The 23036-nt window shown below is 46.7% G+C and overlaps 1 protein-coding gene across 2 annotated transcripts in view; it reads left to right on the forward strand.

Moving 5' to 3' along the window:
* The first annotated feature begins 12377 nt into the window (after positions 1-12377).
* bmp7b (bone morphogenetic protein 7b) overlaps positions 12378-23036 on the forward strand; it is a 31944-nt gene continuing 21285 nt past the window's right edge. The window contains exon 1 of one of the 2 annotated variants that reach the window (XM_077512106.1): positions 12378-13410. In XM_077512106.1, coding sequence (XP_077368232.1) covers positions 13011-13410 — 400 coding nt within the window. In that variant the 5' untranslated portion in view covers positions 12378-13010. The remainder of the gene's footprint in view (positions 13411-23036) is intronic. The other variant, XM_077512105.1, reaches the window with a different exon arrangement.

The raw sequence follows: 23036 nt of genomic DNA on the forward strand, positions 1-23036 counted from the left end.
TATTTTCAGGAAAACATGAAATACCGAACCAAATAAATATTTTTATTATATGTATTAATAATTTCATTTCAGGGGTATAATAACATTTTTTATATATAGAATTAAATTATTTAACTAAGGATGTAGCCGATTTTAGCAAAGGTGGTCGGCATCCAAGGAGGTGTTTAAGGTATTTTATTGTCTTTATGCAACAATCGTTGGCTTATACATGTTAACATGTGTAATGTGTACAATATTTATATATGTAGAGTATGTATGCTATATTCAGTATCTATTAGCTTAGTAGTGGCAATGTTACATTTTGAAATTGGACTGATTGTACAAATAATACAACATATTTTTGTGCTATATATTTGTCACTGTCTGTAGATATGCAAGCATGAAACTTTTTTTTTCTCTACTGCTTTGCGTAACTTCTTATTTTTTTTTTTTTAAGTCTTGTTTGGTTTTGTAATTTTTTTTTTTTTTCTCTTTTGTTTTTGTACTTGTACATGATGTGCAGTATTGTTTGCAATATTATGGGCAGCATAGCTCATGTCATGGTCTTGGGCATTGGCACCGGAGGTTCACGGTCGAAGTCCTGTTATGGACAAAATGAAAACATAGAAAGTCTTTGAGTTGTTGGGGAGATGCGAGTCTGCTTAGGGTCTGCCTTGCTCCCATCGTAGTGCCTTTGAGCATGGCACTGTTGGCTTTAAATGTCATTTTATTTAAATGTAATTAAGACTTAACAATCTGTGTATTGTGTGTGAATATTGCTGCTTTGACAACTTATTTTACATAACAGGTCGAATTAAGTATATTATTGCGTTAAAATACAGAACAACCGATTCAATTAATCATTACATATTACTTGGCTGACAAACTTTCACAAATGGTTCCGTCCCTTCTTGTACCTACCTTACACCACTTTTCTGATAAACCCTTAAATCGGGTCACCCTGAGTAACCGTATCTTTGTCCGTTGACAGAGCCACACTGCAGTCCATCTTTCACAGTGTGAAGGCCTCGTCAGAGTGCGTGTGAGAGACAAGATCCAAAGAGAAGAGGTCTGTGCCCCTGACCTGACCCTGAATTTCTCCTAATGTGCAGCTTTACCAAAAGTATTCATTTACCCTGAGTGACTGTGACAAGCTGCTTCCGTTAGTAAGGGTTCTTAATTTCCCGAGTAATTGCTATCTCTAAGTGATGAGGGACAACCTCCTCACCCAAGCTGGAAAAAAAAATCGTATATGTGAGCGACCTCAGGTTGTTGTTTTTTTTCTTGTGCTGTGGAAAAGCTGAGCCCCCTGCTGTTCGCTTTGCCCAGGAGAGATTTGTGTCGAGTGCTAGGCTCTAACCTGAGGAGACAGAGTGCAACGAGTCATGTGCTTGTCTCGGGATGAGTGTTTGTACTGGGCAGGAGTGAGCGGGGCACAGGGGAAGTATCGGGGGGGAAGCTGGGGGCTGTCGGGTCAGAGGAGAAGAGAAGGAGGAGGGGAGAACTCGCTGCAGGTGAGGGGGATTAACTGCAGCTTGGCCCGGAGAAACTAAATACAAATCTGTCAGCCTAATCCTCACAAATAGAAAACAGAGCTGCCCTCCATTCACAACCGCCATAGTTCAGCAAATCTACCCCCCCCCCCCCCATCTGGCCCCCTACCTATCCTCTTCGGGCTCTCTTGGCTGCTCTGTTTCTCATCATCTCTTGGCCGGTCTGACGATGCCGCCTCAACTCTAATGGCTCCTCAGTCCAGTATCCCCTTAAGGAGGTTCTGACTGGTCAACCGGGGGTCCTCTGTGATTGACAGGTCAGGACACACTTAGGCAGTGATAAAATAACCAGTCAAAGGGGGCAAGGCCTCTCAAGTGACGAGAAAAGAATCTAAATGGGACCTCTGCCCATCGAGGTCCACCTAAGTGGACAGAATTGTATCAGGACCTGACACCTTGGTAAAGCCTACTGATAAGCATGTGGCTCGGTGTGGAGAGCAGTCCAGTGTCAAAGTGATGACACAGATGCCTGAGTGATAAACATCCTCCTATGGCTAAATAGGGATGGAACGATAAGGGCAATATCGTGATATCGTGATATTAAAAATATCGTCGTCGTCATGTTCACAATATTTAAAGGGAACACATCTGCTAAAAAAAAGTCAGGTTGGTTTCCATTTGTGCAATTCTAGCACCCTCTGGTGGCTAGTTTATTAATGCAATTTAATTTTCATTAGGCATGTTTTGGCCTTCTATGTTAAAAATCTGTGCTAATGGTCAGATGAAGGGGAACGTAATTTGCTTGTGAAGCGAGTCAATATGTGAAGGAACTCAATGTTAGCGCAAGTAAGCGCCTCAATATTATTAGAGAATGTAGGTGGTTTATATGCATTCCTGTTATTTACAAAAGTACAGCTTTTTTAGTATGAGCTTTTTTTTTTTACATTATTGTGACCTTTTTTAAATATCGCGAACCCCCCACGATATCGTGATAATTATCGTATCGTGAGCTTCATATCGTGATATTATCGTATCGTGATGTTTGGATATCGTTACATCCCTATGGATAAAGCTACGTCTGGCATTTGGGATAAGCTCGACGAGAACCATATCACAGAACGTCATTGACATAATGAATAAGTTAACACATTCACTGCCAGCCCAGCAAAAATGCATCATTTGACGTCTTTTGCCGTCAATGGCAGTGAATGAGTTAATGTTGACAGCTGAGAGCCATGAGTCAGATCACAGCGGCGTTCCGGCATGACATATTCGGCTGCAGGCGAACGGACAAACAAAAGGACGTACCAGATACATGGCAAAAAAATATGCCGACAGAATGACTGCGATTGCAGCATGTCTAATACAATAATCGTGCTATCATGGAACCCATTTGTTACAGTGATGCAAACTTAGCCATTATGGAAATCCCAGAAAGAAGGGGATAAAGGCTCAATTTCACTTCAAAACGGAAATTGGGAATTCCAAAAAAAAAAATTACCACTATGTTTTTAGTCAGTCTAATTTGGTTGAGCTTTTAAATCTTTGACCCATAAGCAGCAAATATTAATCATTTTCCAGATTAGACAACGGGATTTTAAGCATCTGGATTTCAGAACCGTGTTAAATTATATTAAATAGTAAAACCAGCACGGATCAAACATGAAACCTAAATGGGATATTAGAAGTGTTCCATATCCCCGCCCCCCTTTCTTTTGCCCGCTTCACAGCTGTGTTTCATATGTTCATAGGGCCCCTGCAAGTGCGACACTCGTAGTGGAAACATTTACCACTGAGGCGCATTGTTGCACCAAAAAAAGACAAGGACGACTGTGACAGACAAGAGGAAATTGGTGGACAGAAACTGAATTTTCCACCTTAGACTTGGACCACTCGATTAGGCTCTCAGTTATCGGGTGTCAGTTGAACCCGAATAAAGTTTTACCGTATCGACCGTGGGTCTACTTGCTGAGAGCTCCCCCTTCTTGCACCCACTCAAATGGACCTCATCCACCTCCCTCGGTCCACAGGTCTTCAAAGGACTGTCGCCCGCTGTTCTCTAAGGCAACACGTGAAATAAATATTAATCTTGCCTCTGATCGCGCGCTCCAAAAGGCCCCGAATGGAAGCAATACACGGATGGATAGTGCACCATCGTTTTTCTTTTATTTCTTTTGTGAAACATTTTCCGAGCATGTTTTGAATGCACAACTTAAAATTGTCAACTCAAAAGCTGAACGATAGTGTAGTGTAGGGATGTAACGATATCCAAACAGCACGATACGATATTATATCACGATATGAAGGTCACGATACGATAATTATCACAATAATGTTGGTGGGGTTGGCGATATTTAAAAAAGATCACAATATTGAAAAAAAAAAGAGCTCATACTAAAAAAATAAAAATAAATAGCACAATACAGTGATACCTCAGCTCACGAACATAATTGGTTCCCAGAAAGGGTTTGTAAAGCAAAAAGTTTGTCTTCCGAACATTTATTTCCCATAAGAAACCATTAAAATGAGAATAATCCGTTCCCAGGTGTCAGGACTTGAAAGTGTGGTGGTGGACCCAAATTCAGGAAGCGGACAAGTCAGGGAGGCAGAGGTGCGAAAACGGAGTAAATTTAATCAAACAAAACTAAAGTTGCAAACAGGGCTTGGTAACAAAGAATAACAAAACACCGAAGGGAAAAACAATGCACGAGCAGACTTGACTATGGGAGCACGGACGTGGGGCAACAAGAACAATGAACCGACAAGAACTGAAGCGAAAACCGAAAACTAAGTACACACACTAATTGAGCACGATGAGACACAGCTGGGCAAGACACAAGTGGACGGGGATGCTGATTGGTTGACACATGAGGAAGGGCAGGCAAACACAGGTGGACATCAGTGAGGCTTAACGAGACTATGGAAGACAAGAAAAACAGAACATAAACATGACAAACTCAAAACCCAACAAAAACAAAGCAAAACGCACCCCAAACAGAACCCAAACATGACAGTACCCCCCCTTCAAGGGACAGCTCCCAGATGTCCCTAAGGTACATAAATAAAAACAGGCGAGAGGGTGCACGGCCCACTGTCACGGGCAGTCCAAAGTACAAAACAAAATTTCAACACTAGAGTTGGCCAGACAAAGAGTGCCCAGAGGAGCCAGTCTGGTGGGCGTCCCGGACGCCAGACAAGAAGGACCCAGCGGGGCCGGTCAGGAGGGCGTCCCTGACGCCCGACGAGTAGGGCCCGGCGGGGCCGGTCAGGAGGGCGTCCTCGACGCCCGACGAGGAGGGCCCGGCGGGGCCGGTCAGGAGGGCGTCCTCGACGCCCGACGAGGAGGGCCCGGCGGGGCCGGTCAGGAGGGCGTCCCCGACGCCCGACGAGGAGGGCCCGGCGGGGCCGGTCAGGAGGGCGTCCTCGACGCCCGACGAGGAGGGCCCGGCGGGGCCAGTCAGGAGGGCGTCCCTGACGCCCAACGAGTAGCAGAGGTGGCGGCGGGATGGTCGCCGCCAGACGAGGAGCTGGAGGCGACGGCCTCAAGTCGTGCGCCGCCAGGGTTGACGCTGGCGGAGGCGGCCGCTTGCCGGGCGCCGCCGGAACTGGTGCATGCGAAGGCGGCCGCTGGCCGGGCGCCGCCGGAACTGGCGCAGACGATGGCGGCCGCTGACCGGGCGCCGCCGGAACTGGCGCAGACGATGGCGGCCGCTGACCGGGCGCCGCCGGAACTGGCGCAGACGATTGCGGCCGCTGGCCGGGCGCCGCCGGAACTGGCGCAGGCGATGGCGGCCGCTGGCCGGGCGCCGCCGGAACTGGTGAAGGCGATGGCGGCCGCTGGCCGGGCGCCGCCGGAACGGGTGCAGGCGATGGCGGCCGCTGGCCGGGCGCCGCCGGAACTGGTGCCGGCGATGGCGGCCGCTGGCCGGGCGCCGCCGGAACTGGTGCAGGCGATGGCGGCCGCTGGCCGGGCGCCGCCGGAACTGGTGCAGGCGATGGCGGCCGCTGGCCGGGCGCCGCCGGAACTGTTGCAGGCGATGGCGGCCGCTGGCCGGGCGCCGCCGGAACTGTTGCAGGCGATGGCGGCCGCTGGCCGGGCGCCGCCGGAACTGTTGCAGGCGATGGCGGCCGCTGGCCGGGCGCCGCCGGAACTGTTGCAGGCGATGGCGGCCGCTGGCCGGGCGCCGCCGGAACTGTTGCAGGCGATGGCGGCCGCTGGCCGGGCGCCGCCGGAACTGGTGCAGGCGATGGCGGCCGCTGGCCGGGCGCCGCCGGAACTGTTGCAGGCGATGGCGGCCGCTGGCCGGGCGCCGCCGGAACTGGTGCAGGCGATGGCGGCCGCTGGCCGGGCGCCGCCGGAACTGGTGCAGGAGAAGGCGGCCGCTGGCCGGGCGCCGCCGGAACTAGTGCAAGCGAAGGCGGCCGCTGGCCAGGCGCCGCCGGTCGAGGAGCAGGAGGCGGCGGCCGCAATCCATGCGCCGCCGGACGAGGAACAGGAGGCGGCGGCCGCAATCCATGCGCCGCCGGACGAGGAACAGGAGGCGGCGGCCGCAATCCATGCGCCGCCGGACGAGGAACAGGAGGCGGCGGCCGCAATCCATGCGCCGCCGGACGAGGAACAGGAGGCGGCGGCCGCAATCCATGCGCCGCCGGACGAGGAACAGGAGGCGGCGGCCGCAATCCATGCGCCGCCGGACGAGGAACAGGAGGCGGCGGCCGCAATCCATGCGCCGCCGGACGAGGAACAGGAGGCGGCGGCCGCAATCCATGCGCCGCCGGACGAGGAACAGGAGGCGGCGGCCGCAATCCATGCGCCGCCGGACGAGGAACAGGAGGCGGCGGCCGCATTCCATGCGCCGCCTGACGAGGAACAGGAGGCGGCGGCCGCAATCCATGCGCCGCCTGACGAGGAACAGGAGGCGGCGGCCGCAATCCATGCGCCGCCTGACGAGGAACAGGAGGCGGCGGCCGCATTCCATGCGCCGCCTGACGAGGAACAGGAGGTGGCGGCCGCATTCCATGCGCCGCCTGACGAGGAACAGGAGGTGGCGGCCGCAATCCATGCGCCGCCTGACGAGGAACAGGAGGTGGCGGCCGCAATCCATGCGCCGCCTGACGAGGAACAGGAGGCGGCGGCCGCAATCCATGCGCCGCCGGACGAGGAACAGGAGGTGGCGGCCGCAATCCATGCGCCGCCTGACGAGGAACAAGAGGTGGCGGCCGCAATCCATGCGCCGCCTGACGAGGAACAAGAGGTGGCGGCCGCAATCCATGCGCCGCCTGACGACGAACAGGAGGTGGCGGCCGCAATCCATGCGCCGCCTGACGAGGAACAGGAGGTGGCGGCCGCAATCCATGCGCCGCCTGACGAGGAACAGGAGGTGGCGGCCGCATTCCCTGCGCCGCCTGACGAGGAACAGGAGGTGGCGGCCGCATTCCCTGCGCCGCCGGACGAGGAACAAGAGGTGGCGGCCGCAATCCATGCGCCGCCTGACGAGGAACAGGAGATGGAGATGGCGGCCGCTGGCCGGGCGCCGCCAGAACTGGTGCAGGCGAAGGCGGCCGCTGGCCGGGCGCCGCCGGAACTGGTGCATGCGAAGGCGGCCGCTGGCCGGGCGCCGCCGGAACTGGTGCATGCGAAGGCGGCCGCTGGCCGGGCGCCGCCGGAACTGGAGCAGGCGAAGGCGGCCGCTGGCCGGGCGCCGCCGGAACTGGAGCAGGTGAAGGCGGCCGCTGGCCGGGCGCCGCCGGTCGAGGAGCAGGAGGTTGCGGCCCAGGCAAAGCGGCCAGGGGCTGCGGCGGCAGCGGCGCAGGCGAAGCGGCCCGGGGCTGCGGCGGCAGCGGCGCAGGCGCATTGGCCAGGGGCTGCGGCGGCAGCGGCGCAGGCGCATTGGCCAGGGGCTGCGGCGGCAGCGCCGCAGGCGCAGCGGCCAGGGGCTGCGGCGGCAGCGGCGCAGGCGTAGCGGCCAGGGGCTGCGGCGGCAGCGGCGCAGGCTGCGGCTTGGATCGCCTCTGCCTCCTCCTAGGTTTTCGGGGAGCTGGGGCTGTCGTCACACCAGCCTGTTGACCAAGGGACCGGGGAAATCGAGACAACGGGGAACCAGGTGATGCGGAAACAGGTGCTACTTGACGTGACGGGGAACGTGCAAACAAAAAACTATAAAAGCTTTCACTCGCACTCAAACCAAACTTGGTGTGCTCACTCACTTCACAATCATCCTCTAACTCTGAATCAAAATCAAACTCGGGATCGTGGTCAACAAAAACGTGGGGTGACAAAATCGTGTCATAAGGAAGTGCCCGGGGAGACTCACTAGGTGAACAAAAACTGGTGTCAAAATCAGAAATGTTTAACTCTGTGTCTGTGAGTTCCAAATCAGAATCACTTAAATAACTGTAATGGGAATCATAAGGTGGTGAACTGGATAAATAGGTTTTAACAGGTGAGGGGAACACGGAGACACAAGTACCAGAAGAGAAAGCTGAACCCACATAGAGGGAACGGGGTTGGTCAACAGGCTGATGGTGTCTGGGAGCTGGCCGACGTCGTGCCGGTCGGCACCGGCTCCCTGCAGGGTCCTTTCCTGGTCGGTTCATTCTGTCAGGACTTGAAAGTGTGGTGGTGGACCCAAATTCAGGAAGCGGACAAGTCAGGGAGGCAGAGGTGCGAAAACGGAGTAAATTTAATCAAACAAAACTAAAGTTGCAAACAGGGCTTGGTAACAAAGAATAACAAAACACCGAAGGGAAAAACAATGCACGAGCAGACTTGACTATGGGAGCACGGACGTGGGGCAACAAGAACAATGAACCGACAAGAACTGAAGCGAAAACCGAAAACTAAGTACACACACTAATTGAGCACGATGAGACACAGCTGGGCAAGACACAAGTGGACGGGGATGCTGATTGGTTGACACATGAGGAAGGGCAGGCAAACACAGGTGGACATCAGTGAGGCTTAACGAGACTATGGAAGACAAGAAAAACAGAACATAAACATGACAAACTCAAAACCCAACAAAAACAAAGCAAAACGCACCCCAAACAGAACCCAAACATGACACCAGGTCCCTATAAAACATAATTTTCTACTAAATAAGCCTTAAAACTACACAAAAATATACCTTATTTTATGTATAATAAATGTGCTATTGTATTGTAATTAAAGAAATAAACTGTACTGTATAATAAAGTCGTTTTATTTACCTTTGTGATGGTAGTTCTTAAGGATGGTAGCAATGGTAGACTTACTTCATTTGTGAGCGTTTCACCGCGTGTGTTTATCGAACGGTTGCCGCTCATTCGCGCTTTCGTGCTCACCGGAGCGGAGGAGGCGTGTCCCTTGGTGAACAAGGAAGTGGAGGACTTTAGCGAGTCAACAAAAAGTGAGCACCGCCAACTACTTTCACTTCTTTCCTGGGACTAAACTGCCGAGGCACTATTTTCTCCTTTTTTGAGGTACGTGATAGCACTTTCGCTTTTTTTAGTGGCGCGAACTCCATTGACTACAATGCAAACGCGCCGCCGTCCCTCACTTTTGGTGAGAATTAGGCTTAACACTAGCCTGTGGTGGGGTCTTTTTCGGTCCCATAATAGCAAAAGTACACTCAATATGGTCCAAAATGTCTATCAAACACAAACCGCGTCCGCACTCAAAGAAAGGGGGTGACGAACTGGGACGCCGTGAGCGTGCGTCAGCTTCTCGTGGCCGCCACCGTGGCGCTGTTCGACCGCGTGGTTTGGTTCGTCCGCCGAAAACTAGTTCGTCAGCAGAGACTATATGCTCGCGAAATTAATGTTCTTGAGGCGAAAAGTTTGTGAGCTTAAGCGTTCGTCAGCGGAGGTTTTACTGTATTGTGCTTTTGTACATAACAGCAACGCATATAAACCACCTACAATCTTTAATAACAATATTGAGGCACTTACTTGCTAATGCAAGCACACATTGATGGCTTCACAAGCAAATTAGGTTCCCCTTCATCTGACAATTAGCATCGATTTTAAACAGAAGGCCAAAACATCCCTCATGAAAATTAAATTGCACTAATAAACTAGCCACTAGATGGTGCTACAACTGTATAAATGGAAATCAACCTGACTTTTTTTTTTTTTTTAACAGATGTGTTCCTTTTAAATATTGTGAACATGACGACGACGATATTGTGGCAGTTTTAACTAATATCACGATATTGCCCTTATCGTTACATCCCTAGTGTAGTGTGCTTAATTGTCTCACAAAGTGGTATATGCCATGGTCCGAGGAGGCGGGACTTACGACTTCTGTAAGGGAGGGAGTGAGAAACACCGCAGCTTTGTGATGCGAGCAGCCAGGAGCAGCTTCTTGCTCACCGTGCGGGGTGAGATGGAGAGACCGAGCTTCAGTTGTAGCCAAATCACGTAGCGTCTTCACTGTCGCGTGTCTGTCTGCCATCTAAACTCGTCTTCTCCGTCTGTAACTGTCAACAGCTAACATCGCACTAGCCATCAACATGTTTAAAAATGATCATGTGTGACAGCAGGGAATTAATTAATACAGGAAGAGCGAGGAAAAATGAGAAGACATGAAGATGGAACGTGTAAACTTTGGGTTATGTTACTCAGAAATATTCGTGCGGGCCATACAAAACTAAATTGTTTCATTTAATATTTGATACCCAAAAAAACCCCATTGAATTTAATAATGAACAATGTAGCATATGCAAGAAGAGCATTCAAAGGAAAATTTGATATGAATTTTGACAAATAGTGGTAAAAAAAAAAAAAGGCCAAACAGATTGGTAAAATACTCACAGATGAACACGCTTGTTGAGTGAACATGTGTACAACATCCAGCCAGCAGCCTCTCTTTTTCTAGACAACACTCGGCTGATAAAATGAGATAACATCAGTTCTGCGAGTAAAATGATGACTGGCCGAAAATAAACGTGTCTGTTGTCAATTTGTGTGCTGTCTTGCGAGATAGTGTCTGCCCACAGCCGAACAGATCATTTGTGACAGAGGAGACTCCGACTCCAGTCTGTAATGCAGCTGTATGCACTGTTTGGAGGGTTGTTGATAGAAGCTTCAAACGCAGTTTCCTCTGCTTTTCTGCTTTCCGTCCCCCCTGTCAAGGACCTCTCGGCGAGGCTCGCCCGGTCTCGCCTGAGCCTTGTGCCCACTGTTTACTGTGAATGTCACCAGGCTTGGTGAGTCACAAACAAAGGGAGGTCTGTTCTTTTTTGTCCCATCCATGATTGTCATCTCATGGCTTGGCAAAAACTAAGCCAAAGGGGGGGTTGACCTCAACAAGCCAACACGAAAAGGGAGAGAAGAGAACGCGAGAACAAATGAATGTAATAAATATGAAGAACATAGAAAGTCCCTTGAAATACTGAATAACTGTTTATATCTGGTACAGCAACTATTTTAAGCAAATTGATCAACTAATGAAATTAGCTCATTTGCTCCCAATAACGTGTAAATACGTTTTTTTTAATGTTGTAAGTGTCCCAAAGACGTATTTATACGGGGTTTTTTATGCTGCAGCATACAGAAGGCTTTGATGCAGTCTCTCAACTGCAAAGAACGGTTGCAGAAATGGTAGTTATTACACAACCGGCCATCAGGTGGCAGCAGAGCAAATGAGATCAACCAGGGCCATCTGGAAAAAAAGCTAAATTACAATTTTAAATAGATTTGTGAAAACTGATGAAACTTAGCTCTCTTCTAATGCTAATTGCTGCAAAACGGAAACAGATAGAAACATACTTTTTTTTTTTCCTGATGAAAGAAGAGACTTTAATCTTTCTTTTGGTAGGTTCCATGCTTTTATAGCAATTGAACACAATATTCTGTGGGCCTTGCAAAATCAGTCAAAACCCAGTTAAACAGCCGGGAGCGAACGGGATTGCTTCTGTGAAAATGGCGGCGAGTGAATGAGTTAAAAAAAACAAAAAAAAACGAGTGAAGATGAACCACACAGTATTTTGCAGTCATTCAGCCATTTTAAATATTGACAGAGAAGTGAATCACTTTCTGAGAATAACAAAAAGACCCATGGGATAGTGGGAAGGTGAGCCAAGTGGACAGGACTCGAAGACCCTCTCGGCCCGCCCTCTCTGTTTACAATCATAGCTAAAGCTGTCTGGCAGCCTCGCTTGCTTGCTGTGCGATTGAAGTTCTAATTTTATTGTCATAAAAATCTTCTGGCGAGCTGCGGCCCTAAACCATCTCAAGAGGGGCCTTTGAAAACTCCATTCTCCAATGTTTTAAGAGTTCGGTCCCTGCGACAGCCATCTGAAATACATTCAACTGTGTCAGTGAGAACAGAACTCACGAGAGGGTCAGCGGCGCTCCTTAAAAAGTTTGGTGTTTAAGAGGTGCTGGGGCACTGGGGGCAGATGGAGTGTGGAAGCAGCTGCCAAACATCTGCAACCCTCCTTTGTAATCTGTGGCTGCACTGCCTTTGTCACAAACTTCCTGCCACAGTGTAAGTTAGAAAGTTTGGATATGGTCAAAAATAAGTTTGGGGCCGCAAGAGCAAAGATCTTTGGCCCAATGAAAGTTGGCATATCACCCAAAGAACTAAGCTGTGTAAAAAAAAAAAGGGGTAAACCTAACAATTAAATTCTTATATTATTCAAAACATACCATTTTCCATTCGTCATTCTAACAATTTACGTGAATGAAAAAAATAATCCACGTCGTTTGTTATGCTTGTACGGAGCCCCTAAGGTGACATGGTAGAAAAAAAACAAAAAACTTTGCGTTCCCCCGCAAAACATTATGCGTTCGCAGTTGTTTTGCGAGGGAACGCAAAGTTGTTTTTTTTCGCCTGCCATGTCACCTTCGCTGCGCCGTAAACACTTCCGGGTCAACTTCCATGTGAACAAAATCGACGAGGATGGAACGTTTGTAAGCATGAAACAAAACAGTGGGAAAGCTTTCCCAAAGCGACTAGGATGGAGCATGTATTTTTCCACTGCTTTGTTTACACGTCGCTTTTGTTCACATGGAAGATGACCCGGAAGTGTTTACGGCGCAGCGAAGGAACGCAAAATGTTTTGCGAGGGGAACGCAGTTTTTTTTTTTCCTACCATGTCACCTTAGGGGCTCCGTATGCTTGCACCAACTTTCATTCAAGAGTAATTCTACAAATACAAATCCCACGTCTTCATTCAGCTTACACCCTCTTTATCTCTCTTTCTCCTGCTCCTCCCATCACAGCTGTGTGCAGAAGTTGTTCTCTGCCGTGCACTTGTATTCAGCAGTACACTGTGGTGTGCAATCACTCAGGTTGGGAGGAGGAGGACCAGCGACAGATAAGCCACGCGCGCCTGATTTAAAAAAAAAAAAAAACGTCATAAAAAGGACAAACAATCGAAGCTGATGTTCTGTTCGGGAGAATTTCCCTCATCATGAGGGCAGCGGATTCAGGACATTGAACACTGTTGCTAAAAGTGGCAAAAGCCGTTTGGAGCGTTTGGCAGCGGCGGCAGAGACGAGACTTTTTTTTTTTTTTTTTTTTTTTTTTTTACGCACGGCACTGTTTTTGCTATGGCACCGCTTTTGGATAGACGCGCTCCGGCTTTGCTCTTAATTTGGAGTTACTGCGTCGTGGCCGACATGGCTTTCGCCAACTTTTCCGTGGACAACGAGTTCCACTCCAGCTTCATCCACCGGCGGTTGAGAAGCCAGGAGCGGCGGGAAATGCAACGGGAGATCTTATCCATCCTGGGGCTTCCGCACCGGCCGCGGCCGCACCTCCACGGCAAGCACAACTCCGCTCCCATGTTCATGTTGGACCTGTACAACGCCATGACCACGGAGGGGGACGAGGACAGGTACTCTTATCCATACAAGCCCATCTTCACCACGCAGGCACCCCCCATCGCCAGCCTGCAGGACAACAACTTCCTGAATGATGCAGATATGGTCATGAGCTTTGTCAATATAGGTAGGACGTCTTATTTATTACATAACCGCCTTTCGGTTTGTATTCTTTGGAAGTCTAACACGGGACATCCATCCCATTCACGCTGAATCATATGCACATTTTAGGAGCAAAGCTGCCACTAAATATTGTGTCAGTTCAAATTCCACAAACACAAGGAGGCTAATGACCTGGCTTGCAAACTAGCTTGTCATTCAAATCACCACTGAACACTTTCCACACTACTCAAAATATTAGGGCTGGGAATCTTTGACTGTGTCATGATTCGAGTCGATTACGATTTTTGGTTCTACAATTCGATTCAGAATCGATTTTTGATTCTCGATTCAAATAATTTTCGGTTCAAAATTATTTGCTTGACAAATGATTTCTGCTTCAATTTACAGATATGCACAACATTGTCATGATGTACTCCAGTCTGCTTTGCAAGACTAAATGACAAATAGAAACATTAAAGTGTCTTTTTTTTTCTTTTTTTTTAAATTATTATTAATTTTGTATTGTAAGTGCCTTTTTTCCACAAAAACAGCATGTGGGCTACAACTGCCTTTTCCCCTTTTTCTTCATTTCTAATTTAAATAAAATCCATTTTTGGATATTAAAATCGATTAGATTCGATTAATAAGTAAGAATCTAGATTATTTTATGAATCGATTTTTTGGCACACCCCTACAAAATATATTCTTGTTTGTGGTGTACACTAGAGGAGGGCAGTACTGTCACATAAACATCTGTGCGGCACTATGGATGTTGGAGGAGGTTGCTGCGATGTCCACCATGCGCTCATCTAATGAATGAGAAAGTCGACAGCACAATGGGATCAAAGTGCAGCGGGCGCCTCCTTTTGAAGATGTGATTCAGAGACGCCCCGATGAGTACCCTGGCTTGCTGAGCAATGGCATTCAGCTATGAGCCACGCTTAATTGAGTCAGATGCAGTTGGTCACACGATGAGACAACAACAAGGACTTCCGTGCAAAGTCGTCAGCATAAACTCATGGCAGCACGTCCGGTTTAAAGTTGCACTTTTTTACACTCCTGCTAAGATCATTGTCGCGAGCATCTTGGCAGCAGAGAGGGAGGTGACACTGGCTCCTGCGCCTGCACCGTGTAATTACAGCGGGGAGCTGCTGCATTGTGACTATTTTCGACAGGCTGCAACACAGATGGATTTGACCACAAAGACTCCGAAAGTCAAACGGCCTCGCAAAGTGTGCAGCCGAGAGTGAATGCTGCAAGGGAATGAGGGAAGAAGGGAGCTTTTGGATTGCACCCGATGGTGATTCTTTGATGTGTCAGTTACAATATACATTGGTCACATTCAAGTCATATATTAACTCATTTACTCCCAATAACGTATAAATATGTTTTTTTTTAATGTTCTAAGTGTCCCAAAGACGTATTTATACGGTTTTTTTTTGTTGTTGTTTTTTATGCTAGAGCATACAGAAGGCTTTGATGCAGCCTCTCAACTGCAAAGAACGGTTTCAGAAATGGTATTTATTACACAAACGGCCAGTAGGTGGCAGCAGAGCAAAGGAGATCAACCAGGGCCATGTAGAAAAAAAGCTCAATTACTTAGAATTTTAAATAGATTTGTGAAAACTGATGAAACTTAGCTCTCTTCGAATGCTAATTGCTGTAAAACGGAAACAGATAGAAACATACTTTTTTTCCTGATGAAAGAAGAGACTTTAATCTTTCTTTTGATACGTTCCGTGTTTTTATAGCAATTGAACACGATATTCTGTGGGCCTTGCAAAATCAGTCAAAATCCAGTAAAACAGCCGGGAGCGAACAGGACTGTTTCTGTGAAAATGGCGGCGAGTGAATGAGTTAAAAGGTTCGTCGGTAAAAAGTCACTCTGAACTTCTGACGCCGTCCCCCCCCCTTATGTTATATGTGCTGCATCTGCCTACAGAGTTCTGTTGCCACTTGCGATACCATCAGTTTCCTGGCAGCTTGATTAGAAGCAGGCTGCAGCAGGTACACGTTGGTTCTTTGCTTTCAGATGAGCGGTAAGGGAGAATCAGATGGATTGTCCATTTCCTCTCCAAATTCCTTCCTTTCCACATTTGCTCATTGTGGTTTTTATTTTTATTTAGGTCGCCTGAGAGTAGAATGAGTGTGGCTTTTATTTAAAAACAGTCCCTGGTTTCTCGGGAAGTATCCACAGCCTCTATGCCAGTGCTTCTCAATTATTTTCTGTCATGCCCCCAAGTAAGAAGAACCCCCCCCCCCCCCCCCCCGCGACTATAAATAGTATCATTTGTCTATAAAATTGTTATAAGCACACCTCTGCATAACACTATCCGTATTAACATATAAGAGAATAAAAAAAGAAAAGAAATATGGACCAACTTACAACAAAGAATAGCTTTATTAACTGTAACAGAAAAGATTTAAAGTGCATCTGAAATTCAAAAATAAAATTAAATCCTTAATTAAACTCTAAACATTTTTTGACTGACCGACCATGTCAAACCATATGATACGGAAAAATAAAATTACATAAAATCAATAAATAATAATGCATTCAAATCACCAACATTTAACTCAGGAGCACAATATTTAAAAACAAAAAAAAACAAAAAACTTTAACCTGCAAAACAAAAATATATAAAATAATTTGTGCGGATTATTTTATTTTATTTTTTTATTTTTTGGTGTGTGCAAAACGCGCATGCTCAGTGCAAACAAAACCCCTACACCACTGAGCGAATGCTCCCTGCGCACACTCTGCCAATAATGAGAGCGCCACTGCCCCCTAATGTAGTGGAGGTGCAATTGCACTTTATTCTAGGAGAGTAAAAAACATCAAAATAAAAAAAATAAAAAAGCATGTTGCCCGAGGTCAAACGCGCCCCCCTTGATGGAGCCTCGTGCCCCCCTGGGGGGGGCCCGCCCCACTATGCCAAGGTGCATTAGCCTACTATTTCCTGAAAAGCCTTTTTTAATGCACTGGTTTACTATTAGTGTCAATCTAAATACATTGATGATCCCAACTAAAGTGTATTTATTGACAGTATTTCACCAAATCGCAGTTGTTCTTCTGTATCACTTGTTGATTGTCACCCAGAAGAGCCAGATTTTTATTTATTTTTTTCTAGCCAACTTGCGTGAGAGGCCAGCGAGGGTTGGTGCGGGTTATGGGACAGACCCCCCCCATCCAGGAACGTCCTCTCGCTGAGTCACCTCCGTTTGAAAGGCCAGCTGTGTAAATGGCTTACAGCATACGTTTAGAATGCAAAGCACTTTGCACGCAGCTTGGGCCACCCAAACGCGTCGTGCGTGTCGCACGTGAAGCTAAAAGAGGGAAACTTTTTGCAAATTGATGCGCCACATACAGTTAGATCATAAAAGTGTTGTGTCATTTTAATAGAAACCGTCAAGAATGATGTCTCCATTCAAAAATGTAACCTACGTCTACATTTGGTATCTGGTTACTGCTATGATTACAATGAAAAAAAGAAAGAAAAAAAACTTCCTTTTTGCCTTCCTTTTATGACTGTCATTAATGTGACTGCAGCGGTCTATGGTAGCATTATTGCTCAGCCACGATTAATTAAGTTTTTATTAAGTATTTCCTCTGTAACAAATTACAGATTGCAGGGCTTTTGGCCGGTGCTGCTGAGACGGTGCATCATAGTTCATTTACTCTGGGTCTGGTTAAGCTCATTAAAAAAAATATATAAAATGACATTTTCGTGCATCCCTATTCTGAAACAATACTGGTGCGTTGTGACATAGAGGAAGTGTGCAACTTTTTTGCACACCAGGTAATTATCTTCTGCGTTTCCTTGGTAACCTGACAGGGCACCACCTGCCCCTGTTCCAAATCACTTTTTTTTTTTTTTTTTGCTCCCATAGGGGTTTGCTCTTGGATGCCTGCTTGTTCATCCTTGCAGCATGCAGCAGTTAGAAGCGCCATGCAGAAAATTCATACCTAGTACATTTGTTGAGATTTCATCGTCCGTATTGTGTCACCGGCTCTCAGGACTGCACGCTCCAATCATACCAGAGGCATGCATTCATCCATTCTCTCCCCACCTATGCGCCGATTCCTCCTTGCATTCCTCCGCAGCGGGATGCACGTGGAGCCGAGGTTAATAATATCGATATTTCCCACTGTCTGCGGGCCAGGAGCAGCTGCGCAGAGAAACTTGATATTTTCCGAGTCCCTCATTGCAACCTCCTCCGTCTGGCCCTGACTCCGATTCATCCCGCACGCGAGACCGCGTGACACCCAACGTGCCTCGTTTTCCTTCCTGCGCCAACAGTATTGATTAGCGGCACTGGGGATGTAACGGTATCCAAACATCACGATATGATGATATCACGATATGAAGGTCACGATACGATAATTATCACGATATTGTGGCGGCGTTGGCGATATTTAAAAAAGATCACAATATTGTAAAAAAAAAAAAGAAAAAAAAAAAAGAGCTCATACGACCCAAAAAAACAAAACACAATATTGTGCTTTTGTACATAACAGCAATGAATGTAAACCACCTACAATCTCTAATAACAACAGTGAGGCTCTTACTTGCTAATGCAAGCCAACATTGATCGCTTCACAAGCAAATTGGGTTCCCCTTCATCTGACAATTAGCATAGATTTTAAACATAGAAGGCCAAAACATCCCTAAAGAAAATTACATTGCACTAATAAACTAGCCACTAGAGGGTGCTAGAACTGCACAAATGGAAATCAACCTGACTTTTTTTTTTTTACAAATGTGTTCCTTTTAAATATTGGGAACATGACGACGACGATATTGTGGCAGTTTTAACATCACGATATCACGATGTTGCCCTTATCGTGACATCCTTAATTGGCACCGGTGCGGTTGGTTAGCATGGCGTCCCCCGATGGGTTTGGTCGTATTTAGTCTCCAAGCAGCAGCCCCTGGCCCCCTCACCTCACGAGGTTGAAGCCTCCTGTGCGCTCAGACATGCAACATTTCAACACTTTCTTTTGTGTGTTTTTCCACTCCCCACCTATTTCGTGCACACACTTTCTCTGAACCCCAAACACACACACACACACACACACACACATCCTTGATTTCTCACTTTCCCACCCTCGTAAATACACACACATATTTGTGTCTATCTAGTCCAGTGCTTCTCAATGATTTTCTGTCATGCCCCCGCCAGTAAGAAGAAAACATCTCCCCCTCCCCTCGCGACTATAAATAGTATCATTTGTCTATAAAATTGTTCTAAGCACACCTCTGCATAACGCCGTATCCGTATTAACATATAAGAGAATAAAAAAATGAAAGAAATATGGACCAACTTACAACAAAGAATAGCTTTATTAACTGTAACAGAAAAGATTTAAAGTGCATCTGAAATTAAAAAATACAATTAAATCCGTAAATAAACTATAAACATAACATTTTTTGACTGACCACGTCAAACCATACGATTCGGAAAAATAAAATGACATAAAATCAATAAATAATAATGCATTCAAACTGATCACCAACATTAACGCAGGAGCACAATATTAAAAAAACAACAATTTTAAACAAGTTATACAACGAACTTGAGAACAGTTCACACACACGTTATTAATACCCCTACACCACCGAGCGAATGCTCCCTGCGCACACTCTGGCAATAGTGAGAGCACCGCTGCCCCCTAATGTAGTGGAGGTGCAATTGCACTTTATTCTAGGACAGTAAAAAAACATCAAAATAAAAAAGCAGGGTCCGCCCCACTATTTGAGAAGCACTGATCTCGTCCAACATTCCGTCTCTTGTTCAACTATGCGTCGCTTCTCCAAAATGGACACATAAGCACGCACTGAAGGCCTCATCACTGGATAGTGAATGCATCCGGCGATTGACAACATTAAGTTGCCTTCCTCAGTTCATGAAATCACTTTTGGACCTCTCCAAATTAAACTTAAAGTATACACGTTTAAGTGTGGACTTGGACAAAAAAAAAATAAAAAAAATGCTTGCACTTTTTGGAGGCCCAAAAGGAATGTTCTTGGAGCTAATTAGTGTTATTCGGGGCATGTTTTACTGCCTCGTGAAGAGCGGGGAGTGAGCAGAAGCAATGGAATGTTACAGTTGGTAGAGATAGACATGCCTTCCTGTCAAGTCATTCCTTTGAATGCCCGCCATGATTTGATGTATTATACGGTGGACTGGTGCATAAATCAATACCAGAAACAAAGAAAAAAATAATCTTGCATTTCCAATGGCTGCCAAAACAGTTCCGGGAAAAAAATTCAGCTCTGGATCCGATTCACCTGTTGAACCCACGAGTCCAAAATGACATCTGGGAGTGTGCAGCAACTTCTCTCTGCACTCTTGGCCATGACACGGTGCTCGCGAAAGCCCAATTCACACTGACTGCGGAACGGACGCGGCGCGGTCTCGGTACGGCGGCCGTACGGACGCCGCAAGGATAGAACGCATTCAAGAGAAGCAGAAAGAAAGATGGACTTTTATTATTTTGTGGCTTTCCACCTCCAATACAAACCTTTCCTCGTCCATGTTCGCTGGTGTCTAAACCGTGAATGAGCCCCTCGCACGTTAACTCCAGTTCCGGCTACGCCCACATCACGTTTTGCTAACATGCTTGCGAAATAGGAGCTGGCGAGTGTTTTAATTTGAAAGGTAACCGGAAATGTATTTTGAAACTGCATCGGTCTTCCTGTCCCGCTCGATGTGTTTTGTGCTATCTTGCCATTTGCCGGAGGCAGACCGATCCGGTGTAAAATCCCGGGTATTTCTTCCGGACGCCGCATGCGGATTTTCATGAAGCCAAAGAAATGACACGAGCCGGACAGGAAATCGAGCGTCTCGCATTAAGGTAAATCCGGTATATTTCAAAATACAACTGCTTGCGAACTCGTTTTCTTTGGGGAGGGAAGCTAGCTAGCTGCATAGCATGACATGAGTCGGACATTTAAGACAAAAAAAATGAGCTCAGAATAAATTAAACACGACAAAATGACACTATTTAAACACAAAACGTACTTACCCAGCCATGTTAGAAGTCCCAGAAATAATGTCCAAAAAGCATAACGATGTGACAACAGGCAAGCGTGGCTATTGTTTACAAATAGGTTTGCTATTGGGTGAACTCAACTCGCCAGCGTGAACCCCACGTGATCTCGTGGTCTGTCGGGAGCAGATTTCCGGACACGCAACGCAGTCCTTGCACGGCCGCCGTACGGAAAACGCACCGCAGCCGTTCCGCAGTCAGTGTGAATTGGGTTTAAGAGGAATTATGAAACACTTGTGCGGCAAGGTGTCCAGATGAACAAAGCAGTGGGTGTTCTGTGATGGCCAAAACTCATCCACTGCAGGAACGTTGGTCTCATTTTGGATTATTTTGCTGTTCTGCAGTGCCCATTTTACAGTAAACTGGTGTAATATTATGTGCTATATGTGTAGAGAACACGTGAGCTAAAAATAAAAAGTTAAAAACCACAGCAACATTTTTAAAAAGTCCACATGATGATGCAGTACATCCTTATTTATACCCGTTTTGCCACTTTTCTTTTAATCTGGGTTACTCTGGCCTTGGCTTATCAGTGACCAGCAGCATATCAAACTCCCAAAAGCAAAAGCTGATAGAGCAGCTCAACTTCGGTGGTAAGAAGCATCGGGTGGGCTGGAAAAGCAAGCCGTAATATCAGAATAGCATCGCATTCCTTCAAAGCAAATCAGGCACTTTTTTTTTAGAGCCCCTTTTCTTGTGGGAACACGAGGTGCTTTCGCATTTATGTGTTTGTGCGTGATAAAACACTTATTTCGAAGCCACATTCCCTGCCCAGTCACCAGTATTGTGTGATGTGTTTGGTTTGAGGTTCTTGCAGAACATTACGTTAGCGGAAGCCCCGTAATACCGACCAGACTCTGTTGGCCAGATCAAAGCTTGCAAAAGCAACAGTGGATGTTTTTAATGGTATGTCGAGGAAACGTTACGTCAGTTGTGCATAGGAAATGGGAAAGCTTTATTATTCATTCATTTTTTCTGAACTACTTATCCTTACTATTTTTTTTTAAAGAAAATATTAATTTTCTTTAGTTTTACTCTCATTTTACCATGGCCATTTTATTGATTGTAGTTATGGATGAATGGATGGATTGTTTCAAAGTAAGTTTTGGTTTAGTTTGGTTTGAGAGATCAAATTGATCACAAATTAACAGTGGGTAGAATGTGCTTAAAAATTAGAAAAAAGAAAAGAAAAGAAAACATACCAATCTGACGCTTGACCACATTTCTTGACTGGGTTGCGAGAAAAATAAAAATTGTCATGTTTTGGTTCTGGGCGGAACGGTGGTTAGCGCGTCCGCCTCCCAGTTCTGAGGACTCGGGTTCGAGTCCAGGCTCCGGCCTTCCTGGGTGGAGTTTGCTTGTTCTCCCCGTGCCCGCGTGGGTCTTCTCCGGGTACTCTGGTCTCCTCCCTCATTCCGAAGACATTCATAGCAGATGCCATATTTGGTGCTTATGAAAATCTTAAATACTGTTAGTGACACACAGAAAGTGAATATCGTTCAAATAAAACCGTGACCTACGATGTGTGTTTTTGTTCTACACACACAAAATCACAGTGGGGGACTGGATGTATTTACATTCATTGTCCTATTTGTCCAAGGCTCAAAGAGGACTGCGAGATAGTCACAATGTTGCTTGGGGATGCAGAAGGGCCATGTGCAAAGTGAATGTAAGGGTCTGTAATGACAGATAGGAAGGAAGGTTGAGGAGGTTGCAGTCGCTGTGGCCCTGAAATGAAAGAACATAAAACACATAGTTCACTGGTGCAGTTATTTACTCGTATCACTTCCATATAGTCAGCATGGGTTGTTGTCTGAAATTGACTCTGAAAGATGTCTGTCTATATATGTGCCTTGTGATATGTTTCCAGGGTGCAGTCTGCCTTTTGCCTGAACTCAGAACTGCAACCTTAAACGATCCCAATCCCAACTAACTTGAATGGTCGAGTGCACCCTGGACTCTGGTTGCCAGTCAATCACAGAACACATCTATGAAGACAAATAACTTATTACACCGTTGCTGAATGAGTACTGAACCCTTGAAAGAAAGAGAGTAGGTCTGGAAAGGCTGCCAGTGACCACTGTTTGGCCCGGTTCAAAACAAACCTTGCAATCAAATTTGTTTAATCGCTGTGACGTCGTCTTCACGAGCAACGTCAATCCGGCGCGGAAGACCATTCAAAATGGCGTGCAAGAGAAACTATAGCTTGTTTCCTTCAGCATTAAACTAAATGACAAGAAACACACAGCAGCACTAAAGTCAGACGAACAAACATGTGACATGTGGATCTCTTCAGTGCTGGGTTTTCATCATACGCAAAGGGTTTTTTTTTGCTCAAGCTTTTTGGAACCTTACCAAGTTATGAGAGTTCCAGTATTAGTGTTACATCAACTGCTTCGCCCACATTTTATGGCATAGGGCCATAGACTAAATGCTGCGTCATATGTTTTGCCCATGTGTTTCACATTTGGTTAAAATTGGGAATATTGCGTAGTAGGAGTTCATTTAAGTATGGCCCCTGGAATTTGCCAAAAAAAAAAAAAACAGTGCAGGGTGGAGGTCACCAGCTGGTCAATGATGGTGATGTCTTGGCGAGA

The sequence above is a fragment of the Festucalex cinctus genome, chromosome 2 (assembly GCF_051991245.1).
Source record: "Festucalex cinctus isolate MCC-2025b chromosome 2, RoL_Fcin_1.0, whole genome shotgun sequence".
NCBI lineage: Eukaryota > Metazoa > Chordata > Actinopteri > Syngnathiformes > Syngnathidae > Festucalex > Festucalex cinctus.